The 19,656-nt window shown below is 39.7% G+C and overlaps 1 protein-coding gene across 2 annotated transcripts in view; it reads left to right on the forward strand.

Moving 5' to 3' along the window:
* Nucleotides 1-9,141, forward strand: part of LOC124259903 (ankyrin repeat domain-containing protein 50-like) — an 85,711-nt gene extending 76,570 nt beyond the window's left edge. For both annotated transcript variants that reach the window (XM_046694131.1, XM_046694130.1), the window contains exon 4: nucleotides 5,225-9,141. Coding sequence is in view for 1 of the 2 variants with exons in the window: in XM_046694130.1 (XP_046550086.1) it covers nucleotides 5,225-5,234 (10 nt within the window). In the remaining variant the exon portion in view is untranslated. The remainder of the gene's footprint in view (nucleotides 1-5,224) is intronic.
* The last annotated feature ends 10,515 nt before the right edge of the window (nucleotides 9,142-19,656 follow it).

Raw genomic sequence — 19,656 nt, forward strand, 5'->3', positions numbered from 1 at the left:
ATACGATACGTATCGCGATACATAATTATCGCGCCTTTTCATAGCATTACCTTACCGGCAACGTACGCGCTCGCTGATTGGTCCATCAAAATAGTCTAGCCAATCACAAAAGCTGTTAGTTTCCAACTTATTTTTTAAGTAAAGCTAGCTACATCTATTTATCGGAGCCATCTGGTATAATTTTACTATCAAGACTTTGACAGAGATGGATATAGCATAAAAATTTGAATCGATAAAGTTTTAAAATAGGAATCGATACACGCAAGCATGTATCGCGTATCGTATCGTCAGTAAAAATGTATCGATGTATCGATACATTCGCGTATCGCAACACCCCTAGTAGCAATCGTACCTTTTGGGTGCCTTTGTACAAAACAACCTTAATGCTAAGACTACCTTAAGTCTATGTGAAGGTATGTGAGTTACAGTCACCTTAGCTAAGATCTCTTTGTACAATGACACCCTGTACTGTAGCATAGACTTATGACAGTCATAGCGCTATGATAGCTTTGTGAAACGGGTCCAGAAGATTAAGTATCCAAACTTATTAATAGCAAGTGAATGAATTACCGAATGAGTATTTCATAATATGGCACCAACTATACTATTCACACTTTGCTAAGGATCAAATCATGGATTCAACAGAAAACTATAATGTGGGTTCAAATTTGGTTTAAATATCTAAGCTTATTGTTAGCATGGTTCCAAGGTTTCAGTATGTCATTGCATCTTGTGGATCCCTGCTATTGACAGGTGTTGTTTACTTGTCACTGACTCGTTCCATGATTTGTAAAATGGTTGATTGGTTCCATGAAAATCATTTTTATGGTTACTCATGTATCAAGTGCATAAGGTTAGATTAAAGTGGCTGTTTGCCTAAAGAGGGGTTACCATATCATTATTTATCTAGTTTTAAATGGATATAATTTCAAATTATAAATCTACGTTTAAGTAAAGTTGTGAATTTTTGTGATCCTTATCAAAGTGTGAGTAGTATATATTGCAGCTATTCATGGCAGTCATATTTATATAGAAGCGACAAAAGCCTTTCCACATCCATAAGAAATTGTCAGTTGTACAATTCTACCTCTCTATACCAATTAATGAAAAGTGTCCCCTCCATTTTTCCATGAAAGTCGAGCTACATGGCGGTGGTCTGTAAATGATCGAGTCCAGACAATCCAATGATCAATATCATGAGCATTGGGCTATGCAGTAGGGATATGTGGACATGTGTCAACCAAGTCACTGTGAGCTTGACCACTGATCCCGTTAGTCACCTCTTATGACAAGCATGGGTTGCTGAAGACCAATTCTAACCCAGATCTTCTCGAGTTAAAATAGACTATATCTGTAAAAATCATGAATGCGATATTCAAAAGAAAAAATTTAAATCTTTTTTGCAAAAGAAAAATATTTCTTTCAAATCCGCATGTACAGTTTACACACAAGGATGACAAAATTCCTTTAAATGTCAGTGTGCTCCCAGGGTCACTATATTTGAACAAGGTTGGGAAAGCAGCCATTCTGTAGTGAAATGCCTGCATCAAATGACAACAGGCTGCTCCAGGTATTGTCTACGTATGTATGACACCTAGTTTGTTATGATTCATTCGCATGTGTCTATGCAGCCTAATTAGGAAAATAATATAGTGATGTTATTGATAATGATAGTACATGATAGGTCCTTTAGTAGGATTTAGTTTAGGTTTGGTTTGCTTCAAAACTGATAGGTCACGCGAAGACCCATGTTCCATGGGTACAATGTGTTAAGCCCATTTCTGGTGTTCCCCGCCGTGATATTGCTGGAATATTGCTAAAAGTTGCGTAAAACCATACTCACTCACTCACTCAAAACTGATAGTACATTTTTTAAAATATCAGTCATGAAATAAATTTAATGATAAAATTCACAAAAATCTACATTTTTGTGATTTTTTAAGTGAAAGGAGGACAGGGGAATAAGGTAGCCCATTCGTTTAAGGTGCCACACATTGGGGTCCAAAGTTTTCCAAAGCAGTCCTTGATCTTGACTTCAAATACTGTTACCAACTTTGTGAAAATGTTCAATGCCTGAGACCTGCATTACTCCATCACTCTGGCATGCTGTAATATTACTGATGTACTGTTTCAAACAAAGTTAAACCCAACTCCCTCACTCACTCTAAATCTACAGGACCTGTGAAGGTCCGGGTTAGAATATTGATCTATTTGGCCCTAGGGAATCATATGAAAAATATGTATTTTCACCCTCATAAGTAATAAAGTATACATTTTGTCATCTTTATGCAAAACTTTGGTCTCTCGCATTATATTTTATAGTAACGCCATTCCTGTTTCTGTTCAATACATTATTTGTCTTTACTACAACAGAAATTGAATATTTTAAGAATTATGAACACAGACTCCCAAGAACTGAATTATTATGTAAAACAGTGATGCGCATTTACTGTTAAACAATGCTTTCACAATTAATAAATTTATTGACATCAGTACTATTTCAGTTAAAAGCTCTTGGGTAATTCAGTCTTCATTCAGTGCAAACAAATTCAGCTCTAATTGATTTCACTGCCTCAAATTGCATCTTACAGTTTTTCTTGTATAATCAGAGACCATATAACAGATTATGTGGTCTCTGGTATAATCAATTTTCTCAGAAATGGAATGAATAAATAATTGATCCCCAGTTGTAACCATTGTCATCAGAGGGTTACCTTCAGTTCAAATCTATAGTCAGCAGTTTAATGCAGCTGAACCAAACTCACCCAGAACAGTCTGTAATCCCAAGGTCAGTTAGGGGGACAATCTCAAGGTCATGCTGACCTGAGGGGCTAGTTTGCGTCACATTTCAAATACTTGTAAATATTTCCTTTTGTTTGGAGTACCTTGACAGGTTTCAAATTCCAGACTTGACTGATTTATTAATGTACTGTAGGCCGCAGGGAGATTTATCCCCTGTGTTGAAGCAAAGGACAGGTGTTTTCCATCACACCATCAATGAAATGATCAGCTATCAATTTATTTATTTTTTAAATTGGGCATTCATTGTCTGCATTGTTTAACTTTCCCTCTGGATTTTTAATGCAGTTTAGCACTTGGTCACCTGACCAGATTTTCTAAAACTTCAGGGGTGGTAGGGTAGCCTAGTGGTTAAAGTGTTCACTCGTCACACTAGAGACACGGGTTTGATTCCCCACATGGGTACAATATGTGAATCCCATTTCTGGTGTCCCTTGCCGTGATATTGCTGGAATATTGATAAAAGCGGCTTAAAGCCTAAACTCGATTACTGTAGCTCAAATAAGGCTTGATGTCCAAAGATTTTTTTTGCCCTGTTTATAAAATTTGGCTTTTTGCTTCTTTCGGAGCTACTTTAAGTGATTATTGAACTTTAGAAAGTTTTAAGCGGAATATTGAACTTTGAGCATCAAGCATCTTCAAGTTTGGCACCTCTTACAACAAGCACAGATTGTGTTGACTTTGGGACCTCCAGGGATCTTCAGATCAGGAGTGGGTGACATGGTGTAACAATAACGGTACCATACTGTTGTAGATAACAAACTGTCCGAAAATAGAATATTTGTTTTGTTTTTATTCATTTGTTTGATTATGCTACACTCAGCAATAGTCCATCTATATGACACCAGTCTGTAAATAATCAAGTCTGGACCAGACAATCCAGTGACGGACATCATGAGCATCAATCTACGCATTCATGATACAGTGACATGCATCAACCAAGTCAGCAAGCTTGACCCCCAATCGTGTGTCAAGTGCAAGCTTGACCCCCAATCTTGTGTTAAGTGCAAGCTTGACCCCCAATCGTGTGTCAAGTGCAAGCTTGACCCCCAATCGTGTGTCAAGTGCAAGCTTGACCCCAATCGTGTGTCAAGAGCAAGCTTGACCCCCAATCGTGTGTCAAGTGCAAGCTTGACCCCAATCGTGTGTCAAGTGCAAGCTTGACCCCAATCGTGTCAAGTGCAAGCTTGACCCCCAATCGTGTGTCAAGTGTATGTATAATCTGCTTGACCCCCAGTCGTGTGTCAAGTGTAAGCTTGACCCCAATCATGTGTCAAGTGCAAGCTTGACCCCCAATCGTGTGTCGAGTGCAAGCTTGACCCCCAATCATGTGTCAAGTGTAAGCTTGACCCCCAATCGTGTGTCAAGTGCAAGCTTGACCCCCAATCGTGTGTCGAGTGCAAGCTTGACCCCCAATCGTGTGTCAAGTGCAAGCTTGTGTGAAGTATATATGAGAAACATAAAACAACACAATAACTTACACATTTGGTGATAAAGATTACAGATTGTGAATTACCAATTCACAAGATGTATTCCAACTTTTCCCCAAAATGTATCTGCCCATACCTAGAAAAAACAATTTTCGAGCATTAAATAATCCAGGTAAGTTATCCTTGGATATAGGGTGCGTATTCACAGAGTGACGGGTTTAGATGAAGACTGCTTCAACTGCATGTCAGTTATATAACAGTGTTACTGATGATGGGAGGAGTGAGTGAGTGAATGAGTATGGTTTTACGCCGCTTTTAGCAATATTCCAGCAATATCACAGCAGGGGACACCAGAATCGGGTTTCACACATTGTACCCAGAATCGAACCTGAGCCTTCAGTGTGACGAGTGAACGCTTTAACCACTAGACTACCCCACCGCTGATGCGAGAGCGGGAGGAAAGCCAGGATGCTACTTACACGTAGACATAGTGTGAAATAATTAAGCTCAGTGTTATGTGTAATAGCACCTGTATGTATGTATAATCTGCATGCTCATGTTACTGCACAGTGAATGAATGGTATGCCATTTTATTACATTAATATATCATTATATTATATATTATATTATTATTTATTTATAATTATTTATTTTAAAAGATACACATACATTTTATGATCTCTAACAATAAATGGCCATTTTAATATAACTAGTTATATTTAATGTGAATGTTAAGATTTTACCAAAATATTTGATAAGACTAGAAGCATATTAACAATAAGTGATTTCCGAAAGGATAATCATTTTGACCTGTACATGTCAATACCATGAATAAAACAGATATTATTTCCAATATTAATATTATGACAAATGTATAAAAATATATTTACTATAAACACTAAATCAATACTTCATATCCAATAAAGATGTAGAATAATATCAGTGCCAATATATTTCATTCTGGTCAATCCAATAAACTTGCTTTCTCATTTCAGACGGCCATGATGTTACAGTGGCACAGTTGCTATGGATACGGAATTTCTCGTATTTATGAATATTCAAATTCTTCTGTGGAGCTTCAGACAGGGTGTACTTCCCCTGATTACGACATGAGTGCTTAGAACGTACAGAATCGGCAGAAACCTGTCGAGTTTTGAAAACTGCTGCTCTTGTGATACTGTTTGTCAGTGTTGAGAAAATTATTTGTAGTGGAGAGGAGTATTCTTCAGGATTCCAGAAAATTCTGAAGAGAATATTTTCCAGTGTTGCTGGAGTTCAAGACAGTTACTCTTGCCTGTTTTTCTTAATTAAAGGACTTAAGGTCGTATTCTACTTGAACATTTGCCTGGCTGTGTTAAATATGACTTGTTAATGAATTCCGAGATGATCAAGGCGCTGTTACATTCTGAGATAACATCTTTTGTCTGCTTAATATGTGATAGTATGTTGTTTATTTTTTAAACTTTATTTTATTTTTTAAAGAGACATTCAGTTCAACACCAACATTGGTTGACAGAAGATTATGGATATATAAATCATGAAAAGAAGTTTACAAAAGAAATGATAACATATATTATATTTGGGATTACACTTTCTAAAATGCCATTGTGTATTTCAAAAGAAATGATGACACAAATATTATCATTGTGTGCGTTTGTGTATGATGAAAATTAAGTTATGATTATCACATGTTTTAGAAAACCCTTGTGATGGGTTTCTTGGTGTTTAACCAAACAGAACGTACAAGAAATCAGTTCTGGCATATGAAGTCATTGCCATCTGATTGTCCATAATGCATAATAGATACAATGTGCCATGTCAGTAGAATTAGAATCTATTTAAAAAGCATTCATTATGATTATATATGCACCTGAGAATATTAAAAACAGCATTTTCTCAATGTTATGGCTGTTCCATTCTCAAACAACACAAATTACACTTTTCCAAAGTCGCCTGGGTGCCGTTGTACAAAGCGATCTTAGCGCTAAGGTGACCGTAACTCCCATACCTTAACATAGGCTTAAGGTAGCCTTGCGCTAAGGTTGTTTTGTACAACGGCACCCAGGACGCAGTTTGGTGAATAAGCCTATAAGAGTTACCTCCCTTTCAATGGTTCTGGCTAAGCATGAGGTATCCTGTGAAATTTGCCGATGTGTATGAGATAATGAAAATAATAAGTTTCACAATTAAACAACACCATGATTTGGATGCCTTTGTCATTTACTCTATATTTGAATATCTGTGAATTGTGTATACTGAAGCCATGTTAGAAGTTGCTATATAACATTAATGCAGCATAATTATATGCAATTAATTCTTGAAGTTTGCATGATAGCTATTGAGCATGGAATCAAAACTGCTTCAATAGATCACCAAAAGCTTATAGTGCTGAATTCAGAATATGTCATATTATATTGTACATTTACGCTACTTGTATCTACTGTTGAAATTTGGTATGTAGACTTGACTATGATTCCAGAACAAAACTGCGGAAGTTTGATTTGTGGTGAAATGTAAACAGTTGTATTCTATTGTCATGATCGACTGTTTATATTTTTTCAAATTTTAGTCCTATTCTGCAAGAGCAATATGTTAACTATTGATTGGGCAAAAGACAAAATTAAAGCTTTAAACCATTTCTAATTGTATGTCTGAAATTCTTCAGGAATCACTTGACAAGTTTACATGCTTGACAAATTATGTATATGTGTATATATGTATGTATGGGTATCCACACTGTGTAGTGCATCCTTATGATTCAGGGTAGATAACTTTGTATTACGAGGATAATACTTTTAAAAGCAAGTACATATTCCCCACAAAATTCAATAATCAGAAAAATAACTCTTTTTGAGTTAGAACAATTTACAGCTAGACGAGCCACTCATTGGAGAGTTATGTCCCTTTGGTATCATGATCCTGGTGTTGTTTGATGGAATTCAAGACTTGCACCAAGTCTAACGTTCAGCCTATGGCCGCCAAAATGTTTATGTACCGAGACCACGTTTCCGCACATTGTGTTCGCAGCTGCCATGTTGCTGAAACCCTTCTGGAAACTTTGTTAAATCGCAACACAACCACCCTACCGTAGGCGAACCCATTCGTCACCACTCGCCCCTTTCCGTAACCTCCAAGCTATTCGGCTTGTCCCGGAATAACACGAGTTGGTCACGAGTGTAGACGAATCCTTCAGCACATGTGGCAACTAACACTGACGCCCCAACACTCTGTCAAACATGGTCATCACCAAATTCTATTGCGACTGTCATCGGATATGGGGACCCATTCTGTCTGGGGATATTCCCACAGAGTGAGTGAGTGAGTGAGTGAGTAAGGTTTGGTGATGATTTAAACAATATTCCACAAATATCAGACCCTGTCATTTTCTTACGAAAGTTCCTGAAGTGATGCAGATATTGTAGGTTTATATTTGGTTGAAACCTGAACATGGGTATATAAATCTTTAAACGCATTCTTAGCGGGACAGGATTCAAACCCACGATCATAGAGCCTATGAGACAACTCTGCAAGATAATGCAGCTCCTTCGACAATTGAACCACCTTGGCGCCTCACTGGTATAGAATACGTGCAACATGCTTGGTTGGTTGGTTGGTTGTTTAACGCCGCACTCAGCTATATGGCGGCGGTCTGTAGATAATCGAGTCTGGACTAGACAATCCAGTGATCAACAGTATGGGCATGAATCTGCTTGATTGGGATACGATAACATGTGTCAACCAAGTCAGCGAGCCTGACCACCCGACCCGTTAGTCGCCTCTTACGACAAGCACGGGTTGCTGAAGATCAATTCTAAGTTCTTTACGGGTCCGTAAACATGAAAAGCGACATATATTGCATCCTAGCAATGAAAGCAGGAATTCCTCTCAGAATCAGATGTTATATACTCTCTATCATGAGCCAGTGCACTCACGCAGTCAGCTGTGTTAGAATTTGCCACCGTGTTATAGGCGTGTTAATGATTCTAGTCAGAGATGCAAATTATGTGTTGTTTCAGAGAATAATTCTATTGTTAAAGTGCAATTAATGTAAATGTACATGCTATCCACATGCAAATGATATACTGTGTCGAGGAAAGTGCTGCGCAATGAGACAATTAGGGAGACCGCCATGCAGGTATGTTGTTGATGGCCAAATCACACGGTTTAATTATTACTTTGAGAAATCAATCAAAATAATAACAAGGAGTTACTGATGTTCATATTTTACCAAACATGTTACAAGGAACTGACTGTTGATTTGAACTGGAGAAGATATAGGCCATTGGTTATTGTTGTGTATATCAAGGACTTATATATGTGTGAACCTTTGGCTTTATTACATAGCAGTTTAAGTTTTAATAATATCAAAGTGGATAAAACTTGCTGTTCCTTATGGAAACGATTTTCTTTATCGCCAAAGATAGCTTTATTTCAAAACATACAACGCGCTAGCTGCAACGAGATTAGTTTCAAGTACTGTATGTTGCTTAAGTGAATCGTTATTGCAGACCTTGTAAATGTGTAGTATATATATATCCATGTATCCAACAAAGTACAAATGATTACTGTTTATACAGTGGGCCCTGGGCCCTGGAAGCTGCATAAATCATTGTGACTTTGTTTGATGATAGAGAAGCTTTAAGCGTTTATATACTGGAATCTCGTGTACATTGTTTTGCGGCTGTGTATCGAGGAAGAGGTTGTTGCTAGGATACACGAAATCCCGGCCTGGGATTGGCTCGTATATTTAGTTACATGAATTTCTGTTCAGTATTACCGTTTCCTTTAGTGTTTGACCATCGATTGTACACAAACAGTGTTTTGTCTGTAATGAATGTTTCCACTTCTGAACAATGCGTCATGTCGGTGTACAAATCAGCATGCAAGTGCCAATAAAACAATTTGATAAAGATTGCAAATATTTGTTGTACTTTCATGTGGCCAATGGCGACCGAAAATTGAACAAATGTAAATATGTATATTTATACCAGAATCATAAAATGGTGGACAGGGACTTAATAATTTGATATTGGCACATGTTATAAATGCGAAGATTTGGTTGCGTTGGTTGTTTAACACCACACTCAGCTATATTCCAGCAAAGACGGTATAATCTTTGATTCCGAGTCTGGGCCAGACAATCTAGTGTTCAAGAGCATGAGCATCGATCTTCACAATTGGGGTACAATGACATGTGTCAACCAAGTCCGCGAGCCTGACCACCCAATCCCGTTAGTCGCCTCTTGGGACAAGCATCTGTCAAACGGATACCTAACAGAACAGGGTGGATGTTCTAACACGTGAAACGAATCGTTCCCTTCGCCTGTGTACCATCGTGGCCAACTCGTGTTATTCCGGGACAAGCTCATTAAATCACCACGACTCTGCTGTTGGGTCCAGTGGGATTATTGAGGCTCATGCCACGTCAAACTGCTCCAGATAATCAGCGTGAGTGATGGTAGTTGGGTGAGTGAGTGAGTGAGTTTAGTTTTACGCCGCACTCAATATTCCAACTATATGGCGGTGATCTGTAAATAATCGAGCCTAGACCAGACAATCCAGTGATCAGCAGCCTGAGCATCAATCTACGCAATTGGAATACAATGACATGTGTCAACCAAGTCAGCGAACCGTAAGTTGCCTTATACGACAAGCATGGGTCACTGAAGATCAAATTCTAACCCGGATCTTCAGGGGTATGGTAGATGTTGTACATTTTCCATTACCGGGTTACATAGTGCCTTATAGTATCCTGGTTTAGGTCAGACAGACAAGTGGTTGATCGAATCTCCCTGCCACGGATCGAAGACACACAAAAATAACCCCAGAAAAATCGTACTGTTTGAAATCTGGAGAAAGATTCTTTTCAAACGCTATCTTTAAGATAATCTTAGGAACATGTTTAACATAATATCGGAGAAGCTTCATCAGTTGATCTTTTTCACAATTTGATATTTTACTAAGTGTCCGAAACATTGAATTTACGACTGCATAAGTAGAGAACTATATGTAAATTTTTGGCCAAGCGGTTTTCGTGGACGTGATCTACAAATTGTTTGAAGCGCACAGAAAATCACCCATAATGGTCTGTCCTTAAAAACCACTACCCTTTTTTCACTTAAATTCAATGTTATTCACAAGACCAAAATTGAATAAATTTCTTGTCAAAAGGTAGCTTAAGTGTAAAAATATTTACCTCATGTCATAAACTGTATGTGTTTACATTCAGATATGCCTAGCGGCTAATATCATCCATAAAACACGTTCACACGTTCATGACCAGACCTCAACCGTTTTGGCCAGTTTTCGTCACTTTTGGTCAGGCAGACACTAAGAGTCACATCAAGACATGACAAATGACTATCATACCCAAATGTGTCACTAGTAGGTTGACCTACATGAAACATGATGTTTGGCCCCTCAACGTGGAACCGTTGACACCCTCCGGCACACAAACAATATGGGGCGAAACTACGGTATACTAGCCACTTTTTTCAGGTCAACCTGGGGCTCCTTTCACGAAGCAACCTTTACTAAGGTTAACCTTAATTCCCATTCTTTAATATTGCACTAAGGTTACCTTAGTGACTTACGATCACCTGGGTGTTTTTTGAAAGGAGGCCCTGACCAGAATACAAGGACGTAAAAGTGTCCCTTGTAGCCTTCAAGAACCAATAGCAGCAACGTATGGAACATTATGTATGTATGTATGTATGTATGTATGTATGTATGTATGTATGTATGTATGTATGTATGTATGTATGTATGTATGTATGTATGTATGTATGTATGTATGATATGTATGTATGTATGTATACATATGTATGTATGTATGTATACATATGCATGCATGTAGGTATATATGTATGCATGCATGTAGGTATGTTAACTCTGTGTGGTGTGAGGTTGTGTTGTGTGTTGTGTTGTGTTGTGTTGTGGTATGGTGTGGACTGGGTTTGGGTGGTGTTGTACGTATATGGTGTGTGATGATGGCATTCAGTTTGGTAGTGTGGTGTTGAAATTCAGGTGTATGGTATGGTGTTTTGGAGGCTGAGGTTTTATGTATGGTGGACGTTAGGTGTGTGTCTAAAGAAAACTTTTTCTCCTGATAATATAATGTGAGAGTGGGGAATAGCATTTCAGAACTAGATATGGCTTTTGGTAAGATTTTCCGTGCGCTTCATACAATTTGTCTATGAAGCTTAAAGGGTTGTTTCCCTTCACCTGTACTGGTACTCACGGAGTGAGTGAGTGATGGAGATCAATATTCTAACCAGGACCTTCACGGGTTCATGGAAGTATGGCTTTGGTTTATTTGTTGCTAAACGCCGTGCTCAGCAACATTCAGCTATGGGACGACAGTCTGCAAATAAGCACGTCTGGACCCGAACATCAGGTAATTGACATCGTGAGCATTGATCTAAAGCAATTAGGATACGATGAAATGCATCAACCAAGTCAGCGAGGCTGACCACCCAATCCCATTAGTCGCTTCTTACGGGTTAACAACGGACGCCTGATTTGTCGTCTGGCTCTCTACCCGGCCGATTTTAGACGATTTTGGACCGTCGTGTTGGACACTCGACGATGTTGAAGCCACCCTGATTTAACACACCACTTTAACACACCACTTGAGGTCTTGTGATTCTGGGAAGGGTTGTATATTTCCTTGGAGTTGTGACTCGTGGTCAACCTGACCGCTCACGTCCTTATCGCTATTAGTATGCTGATGTTTTCTGGCCAATCGGCTGATAATCCATGGATGACAACCAACATCTCTTGCAATAACTCTCAGAGACATGACAGCTTTCCGGATACCAATCACTTGCCATCTTTGAGCAGTAGTCGGATGAGCAGGTCACATATTTGCTTATCATCAATGAAATCAATTGATTCACTCTCACTCACTCAGTGACTCATGTTTTGTAGGCTAAAAACAATATTTCCTCAGATTCCACATATGGTTTCAGAAATATCGGTCAAATGAAGGAAAGAGGTCAGACTTTACAGGGCGATTCCGACACTGCCGCTGTAGTTGAAACAGGCTTCCCCTTGTTTGGAGTCGAACGCGTGCCTTCAGCTTCACGATCGGGGCTTTCACCCCTGGGCTCTCCCTGCCAGACCAGAACTGGACCCACATGCACAAAGCGATCTCAGCACAACGACTATCTTAGGTCCATGTTAGAATATGGGAGTAACCGTAACTTAAGATGGCTTTGTACATTGGGTCCAAGACAGAACAGTAGAAAAATTACAAAGGTCACTAAAAAGATGTGACTTTTCAGCTATATTCCAGCTATACTATAAATAATGGAATCTGGACCAGACAATCCTGTGATGAAAAGCATGAGCATCGATCTACAGAAAGGTTATTGTAAGTAAATATATGATGTATGTCTCGGGTTCGATTCCGCACATAGGCACATGGTTTGATGCCCATGTTTTGTGTCCGCTGTAATACTGTCGGAATACTGCTTAAAGCGGTGTAAAACCATGCCCACTCACGCCCATATAAGGAGTGATATAAAATGGGATGTGCTTTACAAGACATAGCAGTGTGATTGGCCCGCTGTGAATAAAAACTAAAAGAAACACTACTGTCTCTTTTGCATAATCTCATTTAGTGCTTAACACTCAATGCGTTTATTGAAACCATTCACACTTACTTTCAGTTCATTCTTCCCGCTCTTTTATGTTTGCTTACGTCACTTCCAGTTATGTTAATTCCTATGACGTCATGTGTCGACTTCTGATGACGTCATCTTTTGTTCATCCATTGATTTCTTTTAGATTCACACAGTTAGTCTATCCTCTTTGTATCCTGCATTCAGTTATATTTTCGCTTGCAAAAAAGTTATATTTCCGCTTTCTCGTCGAGCAGTTAGTGTTAGGCTTTGATATTGTTCAAGCGTGGGGATTCCTGGCGTTATTGTTTGGATTACTACGAATTTGCGACTATGCACTCGGTATGCCTCCAAAACGAAGAGCGGCAACAAATCACAGGTTGGTGCGGAACGGCGGAAAAGTCAGGAAAACAACTGAGTCTTCGACGAAGGCTTCACCAACAAATGCGTCGGGTGAGTTACGAAACACAGAATGTTTTCATAGACCCCTGTCTACGGTATGTTGAGTCTTCACTCCTTCTCCCGGTGCACGAACCGGATGATGTTGTTCCAAATAGCACTCCCGATACTAATTTCAGGAAAACGCAGCAGATAAATTGTCTGCTCATTTTGGTGCAATTTTGCTGAAGGTCTGTGTAAGTTTTCTCTGGCCATCCGCGAAGCCCTTGTGCCCTATCTGTAATGCATCCTAACTAATAACGTAAGTACAGCATTAGCGTAAGTATTACATTTCCATTATTAAATGGCTGGTGAGGGAAGGAATTTTGATTCCTGGTTCATGGTCTTAGGTGGGCTTAGCCCCTTAGTGCTTTTGTCCTGTATCTTGTGGGCTGCAATCATTAATACTTAGGCAATATTCAAAATTATGGCAGGACGGCTCTTCAGCCGGAATCTGTTTAACCCTTCTGCTTCTCAGCGGATAGGAATCTTTTGGCTTTGCCTTATTATTGTCTGCTTTTCAGCAGAAATGCGATTGCTCTATTTGCTGCTGGCAACATTGTTGCCCATTGCTGCTGCTGGCAACATTGTTGCCCATTGCTGCTGCTGCTGCTGCTGCTGGCAACTGTAGTTGCCCATCCTAACATACTCATTGTTTATTAGGGCAGCCCACAGATCAGCCTCACCTCTGACCTTGAACCCAATATTCTCTTCTTGTTATCTTTTAATGCTTTCCTTCTCAAGGCATATATAAGTTCTTCTTGCCAAAGGATGTGTTTCAATAATTAACCTGCCTGTAGTTTATCGTTGGTAAATCCCGTAGGAAAACTACGCCGTGAAGTAGCAGAGCAGAAGCTGTGTCTTGTTACTCCGTAAACTCGAGTTCTATTCCCTACTGATTGACACAATACGTGAAGACTAATCTATTGCAGCGACCACATAAATGCAAACTTTACGCAGGACAAACGACATCGGCACGTTATTCATTTACACACCTTTCTGAATGCATGGTATTCTCAGTCTTGTAAAAACCCAATCACCTCATGTTTTGGCATAGTAGACCATGAAAGATTTACAAGTACTTATCATCCAAAACTGGCTCCCACAGTAGATATCGTTTGTGTGAGATCAAGCGATATCTACATTGTAGATATCGCAACAATTGATCTGTCATAATGCTATTACATCATCAGTTAATGACCCCACAATACTTTGGCAACACAGCTGACAATGCTATGACGTCACAATGTTGCTATATATGATATCAGTAGATAATTAGGTGAGATTCTCTATACATGAACAGTTAGGGATAGGAGCACAGGGGTGGTTTATGAATAATTTTTTTTGCTAGAACAAATTGCTTCTTAATCAAAGTACATATTTATTGATCCTCGTGGAATGGTTGAACATTTTCAGCAACTGAGAGGATGTTTCGAGTGACAGCCAATGACTTTATTACGTAAGAAACTATTTATGGCCTGGTACAACCACGCATGTCATTAAACACAATAACCTATTAATATTCCATGCCCAAAAACACACAACGCTCACATTTGATAGATTCCCATATAGTCACCAGACGTTCCTAACAGACAATTCAGAGATTCCAATACATAAGCGTTCTGTGTCCTTGTATGCACAGTCTTACACGAAAACCACATCACCAAACAAAAACCTCAACTAGACAGCGTTTCGATTTTTTGCATCCACCCTCGTTCTGCACACATTTTCCCCCGAAGGCAGGATTCCTGGCAAATCCCCTTCCGATATCTCTCCAGTCAGCTTGTCATGGTTCCATACAATCCTGGATTTAGTCGCAAGGACCGAAACTGTAACTAACGACCGTAATTAACTTTGTATGATGGATACGTTGTTCCTGCGAGTCGTTATTGACTGCCAATCTGTGGGCAGTCTCGGATGGTTTTGCACACGTCGCTCTTATCAATACGATCGAAGACTGGTGATTGGTGGGTGAATCTGCGATCGCGATAATGTAATGTTTTGATTTCCAAACAGTGATTTAAAAATCGTAACAAATGAGACTGTAGATACCAGTGCTTGATTTCCATGGAGACGTACTGGATGGAACCATATTTCGTCCTTCAGACATCACATTGGATTCTGAGACACTAGGTGACAAGTTCTTGAATTGGAAGCCACAATTACCATTGTCAATGATTCCAGATCAAACAAGAATTCCGGTTGTAATCCGTGAGTATATGAATATATTTCACTGAAGGCGTGTAAATGACATTATTTGTAATTCTCAAATTGTGCTAACGTCATTACTGCACCGTTAAGTGTGTGTCAATGTTTGGATAAACCCTCTTCACCTATAACGAAAGACAACTGTACGCAATATGTATAGTATTACTAATATTAAGTAAAGCATGTTCAAAATCGACACTACACGTGCAAAGACAAAATTAAGCTTATTGTTCTCTTCATGGTTTTTCATAGTTCTCTCTCAACCAGGAAAAGGATTACAGATACTTTTAATATTTTTACAGGAATTTGCAGTAAATGCAATCTTTTTATATCGTCCGAAGTACAATTATTTTACAGCGAAACACAGCACGAAATATTGTCTTTAACAAGAAATCTAACGAAAGAAATTGTGTAACTATTTCCATTTCTGGTATCCCCCGCCGTGATATTGCTGGAGTATTGCAAAAGGCGGCGTAAAACTAAACTCGTCATATTCGCTCCAATTATTACACTTTCTTTGTCAGTACCAAAGCGTGCATGTTCTTCACGAAAGTTGTAAATGGCAGCTTGTTTTTTCCCTTGAACATTAGACTAACATGCTGTTACCCAGTAGAACTACTGTACTGTTACCCAGTAGAACTACTGAACTGTTACCCAGTAGAACTATTCTACTGTTACCCAGTAGAACTACTCTACTGTTACCCAGTAGAACTACTCTACTGTTACCCAGTAGAACTACTGTACTGTTACCCAGTAGAACTACTGTACTTGTACACTCCAGCTGTGTAATAGACGCAGGAATAGTTGCTGCAACGTCACTCGCCATCGGGACAGTAGAGTGAGTGAGTGAGTGTCGTTTTACGCCGCTTGTAGCAATATTCCAGCAATATCACGGCGGGGGATACCAGAAATGGGCTTCACACATTGTACCCATGTGGGGAATCGAACCCGGGTCTTCGGCGTGACGAGCGGACGCTTTAACCACTAGGCTACCGCACCGCCCCCGGGGTAGTAGAACACGCAATGGATCAAGTCAGCGAGGTTGTCAAGTTAGTATGACAAGACGGCGAAGAACAGTAACTGTTTAACCCCGATTGATTTTTTCAATGTCATTTTCCCCCTTTCTCTGTAGTTTCGCCGATTTTCTTCCGTGTATTTTTGCAGATGAACAATTGACTTGGCTATGCATGTTTGTGAGTGTGCCAGGACACGCTTACATTTTCGTGAACACCTGGTATCATCACTATTTAACTGTGTTACACTTACTCCTGATAAACTCAGACTCGTACCGTGGACTCTTGACATGGATTTATTGTTCTTAATAGAAAGATCTATATTATTCATACCTACTTTACAAGTAGAAAATCAATATTAATCAATAGTGCTAATCTGTAAAATTTCAAAGGCAAAAAAGATATGGTAGATGAAAGACATGATTGTTCAGTACTCGAAATGGTGTGAAGTAGGTCAATATGACCATGTACCGAGATTATTAAATTTGCAAATCGATATTTGCATTATAAGCTTGAGCCTTGAGGTATCTTTTTATGAAGAAAACGACAGATTCAGCGTGGACGCAACAACGTGATAAGTATATTGTCATGATTGATTTCTGCACAGCACAATCAGGTTTCGTGTGAATTGAAAATGCCATCTTACTGAAATTGTCTGGGCGAAGTTTGCTGGATAAATATCGTCGTGGGTTATATTCTCGTGCAATTTCGCCGTGACCTTGAACTTCACCAAAAGGCCGGGGTCATCTGGTAAATTCGCCGTGACCTTGAACTTCACCAAAAGGCTGGGGTCATCTGGTAAATTCGCCGTGACCTTGAACTTCACCAAAAGGCTGGGGTCATCTGGTAAATTCGCCGTGGCCTTGAACTTCACCAAAAGGCCGGGGGCATCTGGTTTAATGGACGCCATCTGTACCTTTGCAGTGAATCAAGAGTGGATGTTCTTGAAAATGTCTCTTCACTTGTGTTTGAATTTGTCTCATTGTCAGCGATATAAAAACGAATTACGTAAGGCATTTACTGATGAAATATCTAGCTGACACCTAGAAAGAGTGCTGAAGACACATGACGTGGAGAAGTGTGGGGAGGAGTGGGTAGCTGATGTTATGTTTGGGATTACAATTTCTCTGGAAAGGACAAAATATAGACATTTTAGGGGTTGAGTCCCATTCGGGATTCGAACCCTCACTGTCAGAGTGAGGCACCATGTCATCTCCACGTCTGCAATCTAACCCACCCAGCCATCGGTTGCCGCTGATCGACTGATCACAGAGCATGAGTCATCCCACGTGCGCTTTCCCTCATGAACGTAAACTAATGTTTCACCTAAAAAAAGGTCTGTGTACTTTCTAATGATTGGCAGTTTACATACAAATGGAGCTCGTTATAAGTAGACACATATAAACGAAGCCACTTGTGAAGAGACTGATGTTACGATGGAATTGATGGAGATGTCAGTTGTTATAGGAGAATGGGGAGAGGAAATGTCTGTATTCAGTATATTACATAAATTATCTTCTCTTCTATTGATCCAGAGTCTCGCGTAATGGATGTTCTGAACAGACAAAGAAAACATAGGGATAATACAGTAACTAGTATGGGTTATAGAGAGAGTGAGTGAGTGTGAGTTGGTGAGTTTAGTTTGTGAATGCAGTCTGTAAATAATCGAGTCTGGACCAGGCAATCCAGTGATCAACAGCATCGGCATCGATCTACGCAATTGGGAACCGATGACATGGGTCAACCAAGTCAGCGAGCTTGACCACCCGATACCGTAAGTCGCCTCTTATGACAAGCATGGGTTGCTGAAGATCAATTCTAACCCGGATCTTCATGGGTAGTTATAGAGAGAGTCGATACGATCAACTCAATTGGTGAGTTCGAAATGTCGCCACTTTCAGTAGTAAGGTTGTGTTAATAAGGGAAAACATTACCAGTACGTACAAGTTTGTTTCATTCACAGACTACATAGGTAGATGTAGTCTGTAAATAATCGAGTCTGGACCAGACAAACCAGTGATCAACAGCATGAGCATCGATCTGCGCAATTGGGATACGATGACATGTGTCAACCCAATCAGCAAGCCTGACCACCCGATCCCGTTAGTCGCCTTTTACAACAAGCATGGGTTACTGAAAATCAATTCTAACCCGGACCTTCACGGACTGATGAGATAATATTCCTAGTGTAGATATGCTAGGATAAAGTTACACGTACTACTCGGGTAGAAATTCAAATGTTAAAGATCTGTTCATTGTGCAAATATGTTAAAGTTTGTACAAGCAGATAAGCTGCATTCACAGTGCATGCAAATAGACATGAAAATTAAAATATTCCATTCATTGTGTATGTATACATCGTTCACCTAATGTGTGTTGGCTATTCGGTGCCTTACTTTGAAATTGTGGGTTCGAAACCCGGCTGTGACTCAACCCCAAAAGTAGCAGAATCTGTACTTTACCGACAAAGAGCAATCCCAAATATAATCAATGTTGCATTTGACCTTTGTCCAAAAAGGCACTGTATATTCAACGAAAGACATATGTGCATGAAATATTCCCATGGTTCTTAAAGAGGACGGGAACTTGTGTCGAATGCAGACTTCTTATTTTCCCGATATGAAAACAGTAACTGTGTGTTGAATAAACGCCAGCTCCCATCCAGTAGACGATGTAATTCCTATAGCGGGTGTGTTTGGACAAGGCAGTATGTAGCTAATGTCAACACGTTGTTACCTGTCCCCTGTTCCAGCCCATCCAGTAGACGATGTAATTCCTATACCGGGTGTGTTTGGACAAGGCGGTAGTATGTAGCTAATGTCAACACGTTGTTACCTGTCCCCTGTTCCAGCCCATCCAGTAGACGATGTAATTCCTATAGCGGGTGTGTTTGGACAAGGCAGTATGTAGCTAATGTCAACACGTTGTTACCGTTGTTACCTGTCCCTGTTCCAGCCCATCCAGTAGACGATGTAATTCCTATACCGGGTGTGTTTGGACAAGGCGGTCAACACGTTGTTACCTGTCCCCTGTTCCAGCCCATCCAGTAGACGATGTAATTCCTATAGCCGGGTGTGTTTGGACAAGGCGTTGTTACAACACGTTCCCCTGTCCCTGTTCCAGCCCATCCAGTAGACGATGTAA

The sequence above is a fragment of the Haliotis rubra genome, unplaced genomic scaffold (assembly GCF_003918875.1).
Source record: "Haliotis rubra isolate DU_JTF1 unplaced genomic scaffold, ASM391887v1 Scf741, whole genome shotgun sequence".
NCBI lineage: Eukaryota > Metazoa > Mollusca > Gastropoda > Lepetellida > Haliotidae > Haliotis > Haliotis rubra.